This window comes from Lotus japonicus, chromosome 6, assembly GCF_012489685.1.
Source record: "Lotus japonicus ecotype B-129 chromosome 6, LjGifu_v1.2".
NCBI classification, from domain to species: Eukaryota; Viridiplantae; Streptophyta; class Magnoliopsida; order Fabales; family Fabaceae; genus Lotus; species Lotus japonicus.
This window is the reverse complement of record NC_080046.1, coordinates 58,563,849-58,585,399: the sequence shown is the minus strand read 5'-3', so window position 1 is coordinate 58,585,399 and position 21,551 is coordinate 58,563,849. Positions and strand designations below refer to the sequence as shown.

The window sequence follows — 21,551 nt, the reverse complement described above, 5'->3', positions numbered from 1 at the left end:
TTTTTTTTTTGCTATTCTTCCTTTAGTTATTTTTAGTAAAAAAAAGTAGTGTATAATTTAGGGTATTTCCACTGGTATACAAAATATTTGAACCATAAAGGCAGGCTGAAGATATAAATCATGAAAATTAAGACACACAAAAAAAAATACATTTAAACATTTAAATGATGAAGGGCCAAATAGTTTTAGGGTTTGCACTCATCTCTGTCGTTCTTTCCACTCAACTCCGTTGTTCTTTCCACTTCTCATATATGCGTGCAGAGCCTTCACTCGTCCTCTCGCGCGACCACCAACGCATCTTCATCCTCCTCCTTCGCGCGACTTCCTCTTCCTTTGATAAATCCAATTTGATCATGAATGAACTAAAGATGTAGATTTAGAGGAGAATAAGATTGACGGTCGTCATGATGATACTGTGGATGTCATTGAATTAGTTCAAGACAATGGTGAGAATTTGGTCCTTGATCCTAATGTTGGAGGCTCTAAGTCCATCTCATATGAGGAAGAACTTGATGGTGATGATGGAGATGATGATTCTAGTTGGCAATATTGATGGTGTTGTGAGATTTTAAATTAGGATGTCTAGTGACTTATTTGTTCCTGGTTTTAAGTTTATCCTAACTTGTTTGAATATTTGGTAATTTTATGCATGGTTTTAATTGTCATTGTTGGATAATTTGATAGTTTTAGTATTATTAGTGTGACTTAATCATTATTATAGTTTTAAAAGTATTATTTTTGCACGAGGGTAATCTCTACGAGATCACGTTACGAGATTACCTCCCCTCCACGAGATTAGGTAATCTCTAGAGATTGACAGCCATGGAGAAGACATCACCACATCAAGTCGTCGTCGCCTCTTATCTGGGTTTGAGCTATCTCTAAGACTTTATTATGAATTATGCACTCTTCGCACCCTCATGAAGAACAATTTACTAACAACTAAGAAATGCCTATCAAAAAACAATTTTATCAATAACCCCAATAAAATCAACAAAAAACCCTAATGGCACGTCACATATAACCTAGCAACGCTTAGGGCAACTAACTAAATAGCCTAAGTGCATCAATCAAATGTGAATTCATGAAACGTATTGTATTGTTATTAGCCGACTAGGTTGCAACGATTTTCCGTTCGAAGTGAAATTCCCTCAACCAATATGAGACTATAATCTGTAGATTGATTGCTAAAGTATGAGATACATAAGATTTAATTCATAAATCATTATTATTACTGATATGCCCTTCATGAAAGATAGCCTATTATTTGAAAAATATTTATATTTTGTATTTTTAAATTTGAAATACAAATTAATGGATTATAATCAATTAGGAATGTGACATTATTGAAATGTGGGAATTACAAATATAGACTTAAGTTTTTGGCTCCAATCTAGGAGGGAAACTAACAAACGTTGAAATAAAGTAGACAAAGTTGGGATAAATGAAAGGGCGGGAATTTTTATTTTTTTTGGTAGATAAAGGGCGGGAATTTCAAAATTCAGACATAACTTTTGGCTCCTTTGTAGGAGGGAAAGAAATAAAAATAAATGTAAAAATAATGCATTATTGGGTGATTCGATCTTGGGATCTCAAGCTCAATACACGAGCAGAATAACCATCAGACTAACGCATCACATTTGTCAATCTTTTCCAATTAAATTTATATATTGTATGTATTTACCTTTATTTAAACCCAACAAATAACACATAAATAGTTTATTACATTTTTTTGTAGTTGGAATATTATTATTAGTTAATTCAATACACATATTGGAATGGCAAGTCATTGGGCGAAACCATTTTATATTGTAGCAGCATCTAATAATGTTAATACATAGAGTCACCAAGTCATTGCTACCAACGCTGAAACTAGGTCAACATTGCTTCACACTGTAAGTTTATGATTATCATCATCGTTACTCATAGAACATTGGGAAACAGTGACTCGTTGACAAAATCGGATTACAGTTCATCGATAATCCCCGTCCCCGAATGTTAGGTCAAGTGTTAAGAGCTAAGGGACATAATAGTTTTGGAGGGTGAAGTTTCCAGGGTTCGTACCCTCACGAGGACCAATTTACTAACATTTACTAACAACTAACATCTGCCCATCCAAAAAACAATTTTATCAAAAGCCACCTAAAAGCAACTAAAACCCCAGTGGCACATCACATATACCCACGGATGACCTATGCGTCGTTGACTTGCTCAGGGCTATCTAATAAACCTGCGAAAGGTAACATGGTGAATTTTATGAAGTGTCATGTATTGTTATTAGCCGACTAGGTTGCAACGATTTACCGTTCGAAGTGAAATTCCCTCAACCAATATAAGATCTAATTCGTAGATTGAGGGCTCGTTTGGTACGCCGTATTAGACATGATAATATTAGTTTATACAATACATTATGGACTTATCCATTGTTTGGTGCTTACATTGTATTGTATTAGCTTATACACCAATAACCTCTTATACATTAAAATGATGGATTAATTAATCCACCCTTTACATGAAAGATAAGGCATGATAAGAGTGTGATGTGTAAACTACTTGAATATATTTAATCAAACACCACCACCACAACCCTCCACCACCACTGCCGCTACCACTACCACCACCACTGTCGCCGCCACCGTCACCACCACCACTGTCACCGCCACACCACCACGCTCCACCACCGCCACCATCATTGATATCGTCATCATTATCGCCACTACCACCATCATTGCCGCCACCATCACCCCCACCGCCACCTCCACCACCCTCCACCATGACCGCCACCACCACTACCGCCACAACCGCTACCGCCACCTACACCACCATCGTCGTTGCCGCCACCGCCACGCTCCACCACTATCACCATCGTTAATACCGTCATCGTTATCGCCACTACCACCACAGGTGTCGCCTACAGCACCGCCGCCACCCCCCTCCACCACCACCCCCCGCCACCACCATCCACCACCACTGCCACCATCTCTTTCCAATACCACCACCACCACCACTATCGCCGCCAAATTATACGGTGTATGAACAAACATTGTATAGTATTAAAATTTTATCACGCCTTATCCTATCAGGCCTGATACAATCAGGCCTTATACTATCAGGTCTTATACTATACAACATACCAAACAGGCCCTGATTGCTAAAGTATGAGATAAGTACGATTTAAGTCATAAGTCATTATTACTAATATGCCCTTCATGAAAGACTTTTTCGTATCACTAATGAGGGCAAGATTCGGTTTGCAATTTGCATGTACTAGGGCAAACCCAAAGAATGTTTGGAAGTCTATAATCCTAGACAAATTTAATGCATTTTTACTATTTTTTTTCTCTAATTTAACTACATCCTTAAAATACTATATAAGGTTCATATAATGAGGACTGAAGGTAGTAATATAGGATGCCAACCCAGTGCAATGGGCTATATGTAGATCTACATCTTACCTAGCTCATATTTTTCTTCTCCTCCTCCCTCTTACAGAAATCTGCAGTTTCAACACAATCACACCAACTGAGTTCCACTCATCACACCTGAATCATGAAAACACCAAACCCCCAGGTCCTTCCTTACCCTGACTATGTACTACGTGTCCCCACTGCACGCGAAATAGATCCCACACTTCTTGAGCACTTCAGCAGGCACTGGAAACACTATAAGACAGGTTGGAGCCCGAGGGTTGACATATATAAGGATCCCCTCCCTTCGACCTGTGAACTTCGTTTTCGATTTGTTCGATTCAGGTTCGTACAAATCTTCCCCCTTCGTTTTCCCCTTCGTTTTAGGGTTCTTAATTTTTTTACATTTTTATCGCTGTTTACACTGTAATGTCTTCGTTGGTGCTTGCTTGTCGCTTGTTATTTCGACACCATGTTCTTAAATTTGAAGTTTATATGGACCGATTGTTTGATTCTCTGTAGCGGTTTGTTCTTTCATTCTGACTTTGTTGTAAAATTTCCCGAATTGGGGGCTCTCCCCACTTTGTTCAACTGTTCCTAATTTGTCTGGATTATGGATTTATTAAACTGTTTTCATGGTTGCTAAATTATTGATAGGTTTGCTCGGTGTTTTCCATTTTCTACTGAAGCTGCTATTGCATGTGCTATACAACTGAGTTAGCAAATGTTGTTGATTTAGCTTACGGGTTGACCACACAGATTTTGTCCTCATAAATTAAGGGTTCAGCTGTAAAACACCTAATGGTGTAGCATTGACTTAAGAAATTTTGTGTAGGGCTTTGTAGTATAAGGTTTTTCTTTAGGAAACAAACTGCCATATAAGGGGCCAAAGACTTGGTTTGACACTTGTGTGCAGGTTTCAAATCTTGAATTTCATTACCAATTTAAGTAGCATGGTATGGTGATGTTAGCTGTTGTTCTTCATTGCCCCAGTAACATCATGATAAAGACTTCAGTTATTTACCTTGGTGTTGGTTAGACACAAGTACTTTTGCCATTTTTCCTATTTCCAACAAGTTTGCCACATGCTATTATGAACTGCAAAATGCACTCATGTGTGGTGTTATTCCTGAATGCTTTGTTCGAGTCAATACTTTCTGAATATCATCTCTGAACAAAAGTCTCCATAATCTTTACGTATTCTATATTCAAGTTCTGTTTTGAGAATTGCCTGGTCTTTGACGCCATAATCATTTGTACTTTTAAGGAATACACTGTGAGTTTCTGATACATGGAGAATCTTGGAGTTTTTCCTCACAGGGGATTTATTGTTGAGCTTGACCCTGTTGCGGTAAATGTCCAACTTATGGCTGATGTTCAATACCTTTACTTTTTTGATTCCTTTGAATGTAGACTTATAGGTTTCAATTGTGATTGTCAGGTCAGTGTCAAGGTTTCAGAAATGTTCCTGGAGGAATTTGGCAGGAAGCTGACACATACATGCATGTTTAGAGATCCTGCGGGAAGCAGATTCAACGTGTTGATGTACAACATGTACGGCGAAGACCACTTCACAACTGGTCTAGCTTCTTTGAGGGCCCACTACAATTTGCATCAAGGGGGGTGGGTCAACATGTTCTACCTCGGTGCTTCTGAATTCTACCTCAAGGTGCTTGATAGGGAACTCAGGGAAGTTAACTATCGCGACTTTCCTGTTGTAAACCTAAAGGTTGGTTGGCAAGATTCAGATGAAGAAGTAGCTGATGTTGAAAGCGAGCCTGAGGATGACCATGCGGATTACTTCAGAGGAAAGCCGTTCACTATCAAAGCCTCCCATCTCACATCATACACAAAGGTTTTTGTGCTTATTCTTCTTTAAGTTAGTGACATTGTTGTTGAATTATGCTATATCATTGCAACTGTTTTATGTATTTATTACTGGTCATTAAATCTGCAGGCAATACCCGCTGACTTGGTGAGACTGGCCATACATCCAAACAAGCCAGCCTGCTGCGTCTTGAGGGATGACCTGACAAGACGATTCTTTTGTGAAATGCGGTGGGGCAAGTCCAACAATTCTGCATGCTACATTTCAAAGGGCTGGCATGATTTTGTGGTAACAAATGGTTTGGTAAAGGGAGATTTTGTTTCGTTTGGCATTGATAGGAGGGATCCGGCCTTGATCCACGTTAGTGTGGATAGACGATTGGTTAATCAACTGCGTTCCCACCCTTAATTCCACTGAACTAGTTTTAGGTTAACTGCATATTTAGAGACAATGCCAATTTTTTTTGTTAGAACCCTTCACAACAGGTTTTTTGATATTTTTGGTTCTAAAAACAAGTTGGAAGGATTAATTGCCATAGGTAGATTAAGCCTTAGTTTAGTGTTGTCGTTCTCACCTGGGTTTGTGCAGTTTCATCTTAGGGAGGGAGTGCTGTTTTATGGAGATCATTTTGGACAATGGTCTTAACTTGGACATGCTTATATTTCCTGACTTACACGCCATTCTTTTACTTTCATGTTGATGATGGGGGGTGAGCGGTGTGGAGAATGATTTGATTTTACCTTCATTTGCTCAAAATTTAAGCGCATTAGTAATTGGATTTCACTTGAATTTGCTGAAAATTTGATCAAGTGGTTTTATTGAACAACCATTTCATGCTCATGGATTGCATTTTCCCCTAAACTGCATGTGTTTAAATTCTAAGAGATCTAACTTTCTGCACATCATTCATCAATTGTGAGTGGTAACCTCTATATAGAAAACAACATAGAATGCATTGCTTTTTTTCTTCAATTTGCTGGAGAACGATTTTATTGTTTCCATAATTATCAATTTTATTTGATGTAAAATTCAAGCACATTACTATTATTGCTGTCTAAAAACTATTTTAACTAATGGAATGCTTTTTCCCCTAATCTGTATGTGTCTCAAATTGTATTTTGTGCACATATCATGGAAACTGTGCGCCACATAAAAACAATAAAACAATTTTTTTTTTCTTTATAAAAATAAAACACACAATGCATATGCTTGCTTATTCAATGTGCATTTTAACACTCCTGTAGGAGTTTATGTATAAAATTGCAGTTATACGTTTACTTGTCAGTTATCATTTTTTTGCTGCATTGCATTTACTTCACTCATACAAAAACTGGTTGTATCCTTTAATTTTTTATCCACACAAATAGATTTATTAAAAATTGGTTTTACCGACTAGGTGGTACTGAGATGTTATTTCATTTTTTAATAAATTAACTCCTTTAATTATAATATTTATGTTTTTTCATAAAAAAAACAATTTGATAATGTAATTTACTACTTAAATGGTATTTTTGAAGAGTCATGATTGCCCCTATAAACTAGCTTTGAAAGTTGTGCATAATATGTAACTGTGCACTGTCCAATTGATTTACTGCATCGTCTTCCCCCAAGCACAGCAGAACTGTTCACAGAGAAGGGCATACGAAACGTCTGTTCAGAGAGAAGGAGAAGGAGATAAAGCATCTCCTAGGGTTTTATCTCTCTTTCCCGATCCAATTTCTGTTCGTGTGTTCCACTATCACCGCCACCCTCCTAGCAAGGCCAAGGTTCGTGTCTATGTCGTTTCCAGCCTTGTTGTATTTTCTACTTTCTATGCCTTAATGCCATTTTTAAATCTTTTTGTTTCTTCTGGCTGCTTCACCAACTATCAAACCTGCAACTTCCTTTTTCAAGCCCTCTACTTTCTAATTCGAAAATGCATCACAAAATATGTTGTATTTTTAATTGATCCTGGTTAGGTTTTAGCTGCATGCACGATTTGGAAATTATGGAAAATTGGTTCCAATATGTTGGCTGTCTAATTGTGCCTTGTTAGGTTTGAACAACGGCATGAAGTCTAAAGAAAAGGCACCAGCACTCCCTGATTTCACCCTTCCATTAGAATTGAATCAGGTAATTTTTGTCACTTATTATTTTTCATATTTGTTCTGACTGGAATAGTGTTGTGGTAATGGCTGGCTTAATTCTATTTAAAACACGTATAGGAACACATGGAAATACCGTACGAAGTTTACACAAGATTCAGAGCGGATATGGGTAGTACAATTAAACTTAGAGATCCAGTAGGGGGTATTTGCGAGTTTAAGTTATACTTTGGGGCAAATACGTGTAGGATTTGGGAATCTGTTCGTGCACTTGCTGTTAAGTATAACTTGGAAGAAGATCAGTTGGTTCACTTTTACCACTTCATTCGAAACAAGTTCAATGTGAAATTAACTGACAAGTCAATGAATGAAATCGATTACGGTGTGGGAACTTCCCAGAGACAAACTCAGAGAAATGAAAACCCTGCTGCAGGAAAGGATTGTGTGTGTCACAACGGCGGCGAGGAGCGTGTGGGTGTTGAGATGGATGAGCCTGGTGTGACTGTCCATATTGAAGAAGATTGTATGTATGTGGAAGTTGAAGAAGACCACGGAATAGAAGATGACGGTCTGATGGGTTCTGTCCCGCGATTTCCTAATGCAGACAAGGATCCTCCAGTTGTGGAATTTGATTTGGTGATGACCGCCTCAGCAATTTCAGGACGCCAGACAGTTGTGAGTACTCATTACGTATCTCTTTATTCAATGTTTGGTTACCTTTTATTTCATTAGTTATAGTGAAGAATGAAGATTGCATTTATATTCTCAGTTAAAATTTGAGCAATGCGAATCGTAACTTGAGGTTTAATTCTGTTGCCAGCACCTACCAGCGCGCTATGTTCGCAGACACTTGAAGAAAGAATGGATGCAGATCATATTGGCCAATGAACAGAGTAAGTGGTATGTTTGCGACCTCAAGTGGAGGTATAAGGATGAGCAACGAAGTCCCTGCAATCTTGCAGGTCGTTGGTATGATTTTGTGAAGGACCACAAATTAAAAGTTGGGGACAGGGTTCATTGCCAACCATGTAGCACTGCCAATAATCTTGTCTATTGCACCATTCACCGCCGTCAGAAGAAAAAGAAGTAGCATAGTCGTTGTGACTATGTTTTTGAACAACTGTGTACTTGAATGCTTGTTTGTTCAAGTAGTTTAAACAATCTTTCTTTCTGTGTTCTTTATTTTATTTCAGACATTGTTAACTTGTTACTCTTGGTATTATGTTGAAAATGCCCTGAAGAATTGATCCAAAATTATCTTCGTTAAACAGTGGTAGGATAGGCCCGCTGGGCCAACCCGCCCTGACATCATATTTAGAAGGGTTAGTTTATGGGTATTGTGCCCATTAGCCCGCATAACCCGCACAGTTTGAGCCTGCCATTTAGTGGGATTTTGGTTGGGTTGGGTTGGGCCGTTGGGTTGGAACATTTTCTAAAATTTTAGTTTTATAAAATTTACCAAAAAACATCATGCTTCGGATTTGTTTACTGGGCCCAATAAAAAAACCTTGGCCCATGTTATTTTTTTTAGTTCATAATTTGCAATATATTTCTGAAGCTCCAGTATCTCATGTAAAATGCTTCTAATAAGATTAACAACGTGAAAAATGTTTGGAGAAATTTAACCTACAGTTCTTGGTGGTGTAACCTTAGACCACCCCCCTTTTGACCTGCAATAGCAAGTCTTTTTTTTTTAAAATAAAAAAACCTATCTTTTTAAATCTTGAATTAATCATTAGGTTAATTGAATTAATTATCAAGTAATTAAATTAGGTCAAATTTAATTAGTTCATCTTCATCTTTTCTTCCTGCACTGTACTACAAAAAAGTGGTGCAGGTAAAACGCCTCCGTAATTACATAAATGAAAGTTTCTTGCATTTTTTCTTCAAAGTTTGTGTCTGTATTTTGTATCAGAGTTAAACAGTTTCTTGCAACTAAAAGGGGTTAAAACAATAAAATGTAAGCTTCCATTTGTATCTTTTCAGCATTTTCCCTCACTCTACAATAGTAATACGTATGATAATGAGAAATCACATATTCTACAACATTGGTGCATAAGGGTTGAAAAGTTCAACTTCTATCCGAAACCATTGTACAGCCGAAGTTTAATTTTCATCTACAAGCCGCTCTGGCCCGCAGAATAGTGACTACTTTGGATTCAACAGTGGTTTTTTACATGGACATATTTTCGGCGTCCGATTGCACATCAAACTGCATTTGCTTATGTACCAGCCTTTTTCTTCGCCGCATCATGTTGCATTTGGCTACGGGGGCCTTGGTGTTGGCTATGTCCTCTAACAGCAGGAGCATGAATAGGTTGACAAGCAGATAGATTCTGCGATTGAGTAGATTATCAAAAATTTCACTGGTGAGGAATATCATGGATATATTAAAAATTTTACAAACACTGAATAACTTGTACAAAACCTGATAGTTTCGGGGCAATATCGGAACATAACCATAGCATTGAGGAGCATTTTGAGGACCATTTATGGGTTGACCATAAGCATATTGAATGTTGGGGTCTGGTATCCATCCACCATAACCATGTGGGAAGTTGACCTGGGCTGGCATACCCGTACCAACGGCTAAGTTAGGTGGCCGTGTTCCGTATTGAGGGACAGCGTAATGAAATCCGGGATGAGCTATACCACAAGAAGCAGCTGTCTGGGTTGGCTGTATCCAAAAGACGTAATACCTCGCATTAAGCTTTGTGAACAAGAAATACAAATTCAACTTATCTGTGAACTGCATATTTTTGAATTGGTCAGTGATTCACTGTCAGGAACTCACCGGTTGCATTGTTGAATTTTGTGGGGATAAAGCACGTGAGCCCATCTGACTTTCATCTTTATCAGTTGCGGGGGTTAGGTTTTCCTGAATCCACAAGTAGAATAACAGCATTTTCAGTTCACTTAAACGATTATCCAAGTCCATTTAACGCATGAGAAACTACAATTGAGTTGATATATATCGACCAACCTTTTCATTAACTGAACAGAGATTCGAGTTCTTTGTCTTTTGTTTCTTGGCTTTATGTCCTCGACGACCAACCTGCTCAACAACAACAATATCACAAATAACAGCAACACAAACAATAAAGGATCAATGACTTACCAAATGGTTTATTACATTAGAATTGGATCTACTTGGCTGCGTCGTGGCCTCGGTTGGCTGGCCCGTGCTATCGTCATTTACGTTGCCCTCATCCTCCTGCGTGGATCGCTCATCACCCTCCAAATCATTATCTTCTCCACCAACGAGGGTAGAACAAGTCCTTGCGTTGTGACCAAGCTTATGACAGTTTGAACACCTTGCTTGTTTCTTATTCTTTTTATTCTTCTTTGGTTTCGGGGTTGCAGGTTGGCGTCCTTTAGATTTGACGATATTGGGATCACGAATGTCGTTGGTCCCGTTGACATGTCCGCCTTGTTTGAGTATCTTATTCTTATACTTCGTCGTCAACCTCAAAATATCATTCATCATGTCAGTGAAGAGCCCAGGATTGTCAGAACCTAAGACGGAGAGCCCGTTGCACGCAGCAGATATAGCCCCAAATCGTGTTGTCTTCATTACAGAACTGTCCACCTCATCGGTGGATGTTGCCGACAAGTATTCAGATTTTGCATACCGTCCCCACCTGCTAAGCATAAGTGTTTTAGGAATGGTTTCCATGAGCTCATATTTCATGCTGTTGAAAATATGTGAACATGGTATTCCACGTGATTCAAATAGCCGACATGGACAGTAAAATTGATTACTTTTCTTGTTGTAGACTACTTCAATGGTTCTTTCTGGCCTCCTATAATGGAACATCTCGTACCTCACTTCATCTCCATCCGTTGTTTTATCTTTATAATTCAATGGAGCCACACGCTCAATTTGATTTCTTACTTCTTTAAAAATTTCACGCGTGTACAGTTTTGCAGCTTCACTTTCAAATTTTTACAGAGTGGTAGTCAAAACAGGTTTAGTGTAAATACTACCGTAATCAGCTCGCAACTCATTAAATCTGTACCCTCTTAAAGCATGCTCAATGGTTTGCATGAAGTCTATAAGACTAATTCTTCTCTTGACATAGATCTTGATACGACTATTTATGGCTTCACATATTGATGTTGTCCGTATCCCAGCAAAAAACTGATCACGGAGATATGCGGAGCACCACGATTCCTTTTTCTCATACACACTTAAAACCCACTTGTCTTTCTGTAGGCCGTGCTTAGAAACCATGTTCTGCCAGTGTTCCTCAAATTCCTCAACACTGAAGTGCCAATAAAGTGCTTTCTGAAAGTCATCCAAAAATTCCTTGCTCATTCTGTGATCCTTTGCGTTCTTGTGCAAGTGCCATGCACATAGTCGATGCGATGTGTTCGGGAATACTTGTTTGATGGCCTCCCTCATAGAAAGATCTCCGTCGGTTACAACAGATTTAGGTTGTTTCCCACTCATTGCTTCCAAAAAAGTTTCCAACAACCACTTGTATGTCTCAATAGTCTCATCAATCAATAAAGCGCATCCAAATATAACCGTTTGGTCATGATGGTTAGTTCCACAAAATATAACCAGTGGATGTTTATACTTAGTGGAGCCGTAAGTGGAGTCAAAGGCAAGAACATCCCCGAAGCATTGGTAATCTGTCCTGCTAACACCATCTGCCCAAAAAAGATTATTCAATCTATTGTCTCCTGAGGTGGTGTATTTCGAATAGAACATGGGATCTACATCAGCCTTTGATGTTAGGTAAGTTAGAGCAGCTCGAGCATCCCCACCTTTGACTCTGTTATGTCTCTGGCGACTGAAGTAGTTGTACAGATCTTCTTTCAAGAATCCTACTTTAGAATATCCCCCCTTCTGTGCCGTCAAATAACCCATGATATGACAGGTTCTGACACCATATGCGTGAAGACTTTCTGCCTGAGCTTTGTCTCCTTCACTAATTGTACGGTAAGCATTAATCACAGGGACATATACCGACGGGGTAAGTTCGTGGTTGTGTTTCTCCTCAAACCCCACCACACCCCATTGGCATTTCTTGTTATCGTACCGTATCCTGAGTCTTGCTTGACAGTTAGTGCGGGTTAGGCTTCTGTGGGCTCTTTGCCTATCCATAATGAAGTACTTTGGTTCCCTTAACCCCTCCCTATTGCATACAAATTTTCGCATTACAACTTTGTTATTAGAATCTCGTTCACACGCATCTTTTCTAACCACAAATCCCTTTCCCTTCGCGTAGGCACAGTAAAATGTGTATGCATTAGACTCACTGCAAAACGTTAAAGCTCGTATCTCATCAGCTGTTAAGGTAAGCACATTCCTGAATTCATCATCTGAACTATCTGAATCCGTATCGTCACCACTGCATCCCAAATCATTGTCTTCCACTACCTCTTCGTCATCCTCGTGCTCTTCCTCTTCATCTTCTACGAAAAGTGGCTCAGGAAATTTTGGTTCACCCCCATCATCCTCTGAAGTAGCCATATAATAGCCTTAAAGGACAGTATACAATCTCCCTACAGTATACAATCTCCCTTATGAAATTATCACTCGATTTAGGGACAAACCTACATAGTATTCACAAACAAAGCAACAACAGCCGTCTTCAGACCAATTGACAAACCCATGGTGGTCACGCAAACCTTAAAAACCACAATGCATAACCATCAACCAAATAATAAGAAAATAACCAAATAGCCAACAAATATCACAAAATTGGTCAGTTTCGCAAACTACGCTTTTACAAAGCAACTAGACAAAGTCTCAAATGACAAATTACTTACTGTTTGAACTGGTGGATTTAGGGTTTCAACGATTTTGGAACTTTTCTCAATCTCCGGATCTCTGCATCTGAATAACAGTTAACAATTAGGACTCACGGCTTGAAATGAGCACAATGTGGTGCCTGAGTAAACTTAAAATCAGCTGAACGACCTGCTTGCAAACGATCAAATAGGGCTCAACGAATGTACGAGTGTTCCCACTGTAGATGAAGAAGGGGATTTTTTCTGAAACAATCAATTGATGGCTTGCTTTAGTATGCTATGTCATCGAAGGTTTATGGCTCGGCGAGGAAGAAAGGAAGCACGATGGCCTGTCAAGCTTCAATTGCCAACGGAGTTAGGGAGAACTGGAGAATGTATAAGATGAAAACAAAGGCTTGAAGATGGTGGAGATGGAGGGGGAAAACAATTGAATTATTTGATTTATTAAGGTTTTTAGAATTGTTGTAATATCTGAAATGTTTTTCTGTAAATACATAATTTCTTTTTATAATAACATTAAATATTGGGGACTGAAATTAAAACTATTGGGGACCGAATTTGGGATTATGGAAATCTTGCGAGTTTGACTCATGACACACTCCTAAACGGATTTCAACTTGGCCACGTACAAGTGGCATTCCTGCCGCCTAATTTCGGATGGCATTTAAAAATTAGCCAAAAAAAATTAAATAAGCGTATCTTTATGAATAAAATAATTAATGGATTATAATTCTTTTACGAATTGTCAGGCGTTATATATTTAATTCTCCAAAAAATTAACCCAAGTGAATGTTGGCTCATTGGTGTTGACATATGCCATGAACTTTGAGGTCTAGTGTTCTAGTCCTACCTGTGCCAATTTTTAATTGTTTGCTCCACTATTTTTTTCCCTTTTTCTTTACGAGGTAAAAAATTTCCTCCACACTTACTTTCCCATAACCTCACCACATATTAATAATTACATAAGCATATGAAATATAAGTTTAATTTGGAGTTAAGGAACAGTGAAATATATAACTTGAGCATACGAAACATTTCTTAAAAAAAATACGCAAATACAATTTTTTATTTTGTAGGGAAAAATATTAAGTTTAACCAATACTCACCGCAAAAATCCGCTCATTTAGCGTTGATCAACTCGTTTACTTGGTGTTGGTTTAAACTGCCGTTAAATGAACTAGTAGTGGTCAAATGATTAACACTAAATTTAGCGTTTCAAAGCATATTAGCGACAGAGAAAGACAGCCGTTAGATAGTGTTGGTTTAAACTGACGCGAAACTATTTTTTTGAATAAGACATGAGTAGCATCAATTCTAACCGCTCAAAAACAATTTTTCAATTGACCATTTTGATAAAGGACTAGCGTTGGTTACAACCGTTGCTAGCCAGTCCAATTAATTTTTTTCTTAAGGTTTTCACAACCTAGGCACACAAATAGTGATGCAACGGCAGAATTTTGGGAAAGGAGTGCAATAATGGTCCTAATAATTTGTAATATCACGTTATACCAGGTCATGGTGGGATTTCCTTTTTGTTTGCTAGGCTCGTAGAGATTGTCAATTCTAGGAACCTTTCATTTCTTTTACTTCATTTTTGTATCTTTGGGGGGTTCCTTATTACCTTGTAGTCTAAGTTATATCTCATAGCCTCGATATGTCTTGTTTCTTTAACATCTACGTTAGCTTGCCTTCTCTCCCTTTTTCTATTTGAGCTTAGCAGGAGAAGATAAAAAGTAAAAACGCATGCATAAGAAATATATAAAAAACATAAAATGCATGCGTGTCTGAGCAAATATATAATTTAGACATTTACTTAATTTTTTTTACATTCAATTTATATTTTTGGTCTATAAATTCTCATTCCAAAACAAAATTTTGGTCTAAAGCCTAACCAAGTTTTATATATCATATTTTTATTGAAATTAAGTGTTTGTGAATTATGTATAACTAATTAGTATTATTTAGATTACCAACATCTTTTGATCTAAAGAAGTGCATAACTTGTATGTACACATAAAAGGAAATTAGTACAAATAAGAGAAGAGATATATAAGGTGACCTGACTCTATATACAAGTTATATATGTACATGCATGCCAAATTTGTATTAAAGGCACAAGAAGTGCTCGGCTAGGAATCATAGAAATACAGACTCAAGAAAGAAAAAATTAAAGGAAAGATAAGGAAAAGAGGATACATACAGACATAGATTCCGTGTAGAAACTGGGGAGATAAAACATAAACCAGAAACTAGATTCAATGTACACCACAAAAATAAGGAGGTTACAACCATCAAAGGTGGACTTCCTTTCACCTCATAGCCAAGATGAATCGGATCACAACTTAACACTATAAGTGAAAGTGTTTGTGTTCCACTATATGCCTAGTACCCATTGAATTTTCCAAATGAATGAAATGTGGATTTTGAAATGGTGTTGTTTTCACTTAGCACCATTAATAGCAGCACTAATTGCTAGCACATGCATGCGATCAAAAACGTAAATATATATGACAAGGCAAACACTAGAAGTGAGAAATCAAACCATGATCTCTTTATAAGGAATGGTAACATTATTGATAAATCATTGTTATAATACAATAGCAAAAACCTCAAACATTTAGTGATTGCAACTGATATCTATGACTGCTAAGCTAACCACCATTTGCTTCCTTAATAGGATTAGTTTTCTACCAAACTAGACCCCGTGATCTAGTCAGTGCTTTACATCTTGAAATAAGTTGTGGATGCATGACAGTTCAAATCTTATTGGACCTAATGCCTGGATTCCTTATCAAACTTTTGTCATTTCACAAGATTTAATTAATTAAGTAATATCCTCATTTTTAATAAATAAATCACTTGTAATATTAATTAACTAAATCACCTAAGCAGAATACTAGTATTTATTTATACATAATTAAGCATGTTGATTTGCATAATATTTTTCGTTGATTTAAAGAAGTATGTGTGATTTGAATTGTCTTAAAAAAAACCAGGTACTCTTTTGAAGAAAATAATTAAGAGTTTTTTAAACATACACTCACATTTTATTTTTTAAGTTTAAAAGTTTATCTAAAGATTGAAAAAAACAGATTGTATCATTCATGATTATGTAAATTAAGCTGAACGCCCCGAATAATCAACTCGTTTGCCAAGCAGAGTCTCGCGAAATCTTCCCTCTTTCCCTTCAATTATATCTGAAAATGATTTGTAAACCTTATTATGACCGTCCTTCATTGGCTGTCCCCGGATTCCATTATCAAGAAGTGTATCGACGGCTTCTTGTACCAATTTTTCTTGACACATTACTAATAATAAGAAGAGACAATGTCTATGGCCTATAGAGGTGATCGCACCTAAAAAGATAAAATGTACTTAATTTTATTATAAATATGATATATAAAATTTGAGTCAGACTTTAGATCAAAAGTTAGTTTTGTAGTGAGAATCAGTGGCTATTATTTGTGCTAACTTCCTTGTATGTGTATATAAAAGTTATGCACTTCTTAAGATCAAAAGATGTTTTGGCAGTGACTTTTATCTGTCACTCACTCTGATGCTTGTAACAGATGTAAAGTATAGAATAAGATGATGGCTTCCGTGGGTCTGACTTTAAACTTAAAGATTAATAAAGTGGTCTACAAACAAGAGAGAATATGCAATTGGAGGCATTGTTTTAGTCTAGTTGTATTTTTAGTTGTGGAGATTCTGTCATCCATTTTTCTATATATAGACTGGAGCTCTAGTCACCTGACTTTGGTGTTAATAATTGTCATCTGGTCGGTCATGTGGGATCTCCTTTTTGTTTCCTAGGCTCTCGTAGTGTCAATTCTAGGAACCTTTCATTTCTTTTACTTCATTTTTGTATCTTTGGGGGGTTTCCTCATTAGCCTTGTAGTCTTAGTTATATCTGATAGCCTCGATCTGTCCATGCTCTATTACTTTTATCTCGTTATCTTTTATTTCTTTTTATCTACAAACGAATGAGTATTAGTAGTGGCTTGATGAACACAGATGACTAGAGTGGAGGTAAGGTATTCATATATAGGCCGGCAAAGTGAAGCACATACTCTCTTTTTGCACAAGTGCTTCCAATAATCCCCTTAACGTTGAGGAGCATCTACTTTCTCTTTACTTAGCTTCCTTGTGAGATGCGCATTGATTCTCAAAAAGTCCACAAGCTAGAGTGTGTTGCCCACCCATTCTAAGATGCATGCTATACCTCAAGCATGTAGAACTGCAAGAGACAACACTGGTATTGATGCATATAATAATACTCTAGGATCTTTGTTCTGTTCTTGTTAGTTCCTAGTCTATATCTTTTCTCTTCTGTATTGGGTTAAAGTACCCCTTGTACTTCTATTCAATATAATTCTTATTGCCTATCAAAAAAAAATATAATAATACTCCTTTCTATCCTGCGGTCGATTGTTCCTTTGTGTTACAAGTACTTTACATACAACCCATTAAAGTAAAATGTCTAAATTAATTATTTAATTCCACATGCATGCATGCATTTTATGTTTTACATTTCTTATTTCTTATGCATGCATGCATGCATATGATCGTTTGTAAGAACTCTTTCAATGATTATGCATTTTGAGAACTTTCTGAACCTGCATCATGACAATATGCTAAGTGATAGTATGATACACTGGTCACTCAATTACTCAATTTATGTAGCCCTTTTTATCTGTTTAAAAATAAGGAACTAAAACAAAATAAAAAAGGACTAAATTATGCTAATTTCTACAAAAAGTAACTATGTTAATTTCTAAAAATTAGGGACTAAACCAAATAAAAAAATGTAGGAACCAAATCCATCTATTTTCTATATTATATGGACAAACAAAACAAAATTATTTAAGCTTATTTAATAATATTACTTTTAATCCCAATCAATTTTTATTACTAATAGAGCATTTTTTTTCGAGGTTGATGAGTTTGAGAAATGAATTAAAGAAGTTGAAAAAAGAAGCGAAAAGTAAAGTAAACCGATCATCTAAATCAAGTGTGAGAGAGTGGAATACTTCTTTTTCATTTTGTGAATGGGAAGCAAAAGTTAACGGTGTAAATAAAATCTTTACTCATGTGCTTCATCCTCACAAATTTAATTTATGTATATTTATGTTTATTATTTTTCTACAACATATTGTTGAATAAGATGAAAATATTTTTCATTAGTAATATAAATATTTCCTCTCAAAATACTTCTCCATTCTTTCTTCTGCATCATTATGTTTGTGGTTATTTTTTTCTTCTTCCTAGAGTATTTTATTTACATTAGGTTAATTAAAAATACAAGAAAACAACATTGAGCTATCAGTTTAAAAAACTTTAAATGTCATTTTTTAGTTTGTCTATTTATAAATTTATGTGTTTGAAAAAATTATATGTACATATTGCCTTCACAACATAAAATTTATGGATTCGTCATTGCACACAACTAACAAAACACAGCACCAACAACTTCCACAGTTAAACTCCATCTCTCAGACTCACGAATGCACATCACCACTATTGAAGCCTCAAGTGTGAGTTATAGTACCCATTCTTAACAAGTAAGAATTTCCTTCTATGTTGTCTCCACTAACTTTTCTTAATTGTATACATGATAATTATATGCAAATGCATGTGAGAAAGCTGCACTACAAAGGATATACATGACCCAATTATTTTGCCTAGGCTAGCATATAATTATAATTGTATACATGATAATTATATGCATGTGACCCAATTATTATACTTCTCGTTTGGGCCTCTCTATTTTTTTCTCTCTGTTTCTTTCCTCACTTAATCATTTATCATTGGTATATTACATTTTTTTTTGGTAAATCAAGATTGAATAAATAAGGCACAAGATGTGCTAAAGTTGTTCCTTACACAGCAAGGAAAAGAAAACAAGGAAAACAGCACCCAAGTAAAAGAAAACAAAGCTGATTCCTAATCCAGCAAATAACCAATCCAGGACTTAAATTGAATCAGATCAAACACTGCAGAGGCTTCAAAGAGGCTATTTTTTTAGGTAAGCCAAAATATTATAAATAGGAAGTACAAATAGGTACTTCAACAGGAAAACAAACAACATAACAAAAATTAGTTCCTTGTCAAACAACCAAGAAGCTAATTCAACAAAACCAACTACAACTAACTCCCTATATAATAGCTTCTACAACAAACAGAAATCAGAGTAACAATCTGCAACCGCAAGGACCCAAATAAAACAGAATCTCAAAGTGGCCCTCACAACTCTATTCACGCACCAGCAACTATAACTGTGCCAAGAAGTGGGACGGCTGGACTTGCCACTCATACAGTAAGCAATTGAAGCCCTTGACTTTGCAATTTAGCCAACTCCAGGACTTTGTTAGACAGTACGTGAATGTTCTCATGCTATAGTTCTATTTGTGAACTTGTCTAACCTTTATCCATTGACTAGATTTATTAGCACATCCTTACGTAAATGTCTTTTCATGCTAGTATGCTTCAATTACTGAAATTGTTTAATCTTTGTCCCTTAATTATTTGATCTCTGGTAAATATTTTTATGCTACTATGCTTCGTCCCTTTACTTGATTTTCAGGCCAGTATGCTTCTATTTGTTTCAAGTGCTAAATGTGAAAACTCCACCTTTTTTTTTTCTTTACAATCTGGTCATGTTTCACTCTTTCTCTCTTCACCGTAAGTCCCTAGCACCGTTGCACCTTTGACCATGATCGAGACTCCGCAGATTCGCCGTTGCCGTCAACGAAGCCTGCTGCACCACTTAATAAATTAATAGTATGACTTAGCTTTAGTTACTAGCCAATTTACTTACTCAATAACACTACACTTTTTTTTACTCACTTACTTTCAATTATTGATATATATCTAAAACCATGATACAAGCTCCCTATTTATACGAAAGAAATGACAACTTGTTTTCATCCCTCGCAGAGCACAGCGCACACATTGTTCCCACACCCGCAGGCAACGCATTATTACGCCTTGCCGGTCAGTTCTATTCACGAGAGGAGAAAATGACCAGTAACCAACCGAACGGCGACCGACCACTGGCACCGGCGCCGGCCGCATTCTCAACTTACAACCCGAGGACACCTTCTCATGCATCTTCATCGGCGACGTCGTTGGAAGGCTGCTGCCGCTGCCTCTTCCTGCTATCATCGCTCCTCGCATTTCTTGCACTGTTGGTGGCGCTCGTCATCATCCTGGCGGTGTTGCCCAAGAAGCCACATGTCAATCTTCAGTTAGTGGAGGTTCAATACATGTCCATCACCGCCGATGACTCAACCGCCTCCATCAGCCTCACCCTTCACCTCATATTCGAAGCGGTTAACCCCAATAAGGTGGGGGTCACATACGGTGATTTCTGGTTCACCGTCATGTACCGTAGAATCCAGCTCGGCAAAGCCTCCATTCCGGGGTTCTTCCAGGAAGCTCACAATATGAAACAAGTGGCCGCCACCATCTCCATCAATCGCATGAGTTTGCTTCAGGCTGACGCCGCTGAGTTGATCAGAAACGCTTCGGTTAACGACCGAGTCGACCTTCGGGTCTTGGGAGATGTCGGAGCTAAGATCCGGGTCTTGAATTTCGATGCTCCTGCTCTACAGGTTTCTGAGGATTGTGCTATAGTCATCAGTCCAAGAAAGCAATCCATCACTTACCAGCAGTGTGTGGAATTAGGAATTAGGAATTAGGAATTTAAAAGAGTTTATTGTATATCGGTTGATAAATGAAGTTACATAAAAAAATTGAGTTGCTGCTATGTATTTTGTTTTCTTGTTTAATTTTCTTTCATTCTGTTTTGGCAGCAAGTATGTCACTACTCACTATAATGAGGATTTGGAAGTGGTATATTGGTAGGGCCTCTAGTACTCAGATAAGAGAACAACAAAAAGTGCATCCAAAACATTTAAATTCTAAATTTTAAATGGCCCACTTGGACCTGAGCTACATTAATGCAAACAAATGCCAAATCTGATTTTGTCAAATTAAGATTAAGAAGACAACTCAGACCAGTAATCATTCATTTCAGGACTTTGATTGGCAGATACGATTTTATGAAGCTTGAGGCTTATTTACCTTGATTTACAACTATATAGTTAGAATGATTTTAATCTTTAAAGAAACCCCTCCTTTGCAATCCATTATTACTTCCCAGGACTTAGACAAATTGCCAATAGAGAAGCATTTGCTAGTTAAGACCATTAGGAGAATTCTATAGCATCACTTTTACCCAATAATTAATAGCCCTTAGATTAAAATAAAGGGTTGAGATTAAATCTATCTTTTAAAACTCACGTGACCCCTTTGTTTCTCCGCCAAAATTGAGTAGAGGAAATATGAACTGATGAAGGTAGGAGCTAGGTTGATGGTCCCCGTTTGATTTTCTCTTCTTTGAATCTAGATGATGAGTGTTTTTGGTTAAACGGTGGAGTCTGTGACTGTGTGCTTGCAACAATGGCA

The 21,551-nt window shown here is 37.1% G+C and overlaps 2 protein-coding genes across 2 annotated transcripts; one reads left to right on the top strand and one right to left on the bottom strand.

Moving 5' to 3' along the window:
- Positions 1-9,541: 9,541 nt before the first annotated feature.
- LOC130725652 (protein FAR1-RELATED SEQUENCE 5-like) lies at positions 9,542-12,801 on the bottom strand. The gene is made up of 6 exons (XM_057576864.1): positions 11,339-12,801; positions 10,438-11,254; positions 10,303-10,374; positions 10,114-10,197; positions 9,748-9,996; positions 9,542-9,655 (listed from the first exon to the last, which is right to left on the bottom strand). The coding sequence occupies exons 1-6, from the start codon at positions 12,799-12,801 to the stop codon at positions 9,542-9,544; spliced, it is 2,799 nt and encodes a 932-aa protein (XP_057432847.1).
- Positions 12,802-20,062: 7,261 nt separating this feature from the next.
- Positions 20,063-20,794, top strand: LOC130726926 (uncharacterized). Its single transcript, XM_057578247.1, has one exon. The coding sequence runs from the start codon at positions 20,102-20,104 to the stop codon at positions 20,780-20,782; it is 681 nt and encodes a 226-aa protein (XP_057434230.1). The 5' UTR covers positions 20,063-20,101; the 3' UTR covers positions 20,783-20,794.
- The last annotated feature ends 757 nt before the right edge of the window (positions 20,795-21,551 follow it).

Coding starts and splice junctions, on each gene's coding strand:
- LOC130725652 (XM_057576864.1), bottom strand. CDS start 12,801: ATGGCTACTTCAGAGGATGATGGGGGTGAACCAAAATTTCCTGAGCCA. Junction 10,375..10,437: donor CTAATGTAATAAACCATTTG/GTAAGTCATTGA, acceptor GTTGTTGAGCAG/GTTGGTCGTCGAGGACATAA. Junction 9,656..9,747: donor TATTGCCCCGAAACTATCAG/GTTTTGTACAAG, acceptor ACTCAATCGCAG/AATCTATCTGCTTGTCAACC.
- LOC130726926 (XM_057578247.1), top strand. CDS start 20,102: ATGACCAGTAACCAACCGAACGGCGACCGACCACTGGCACCGGCGCCG.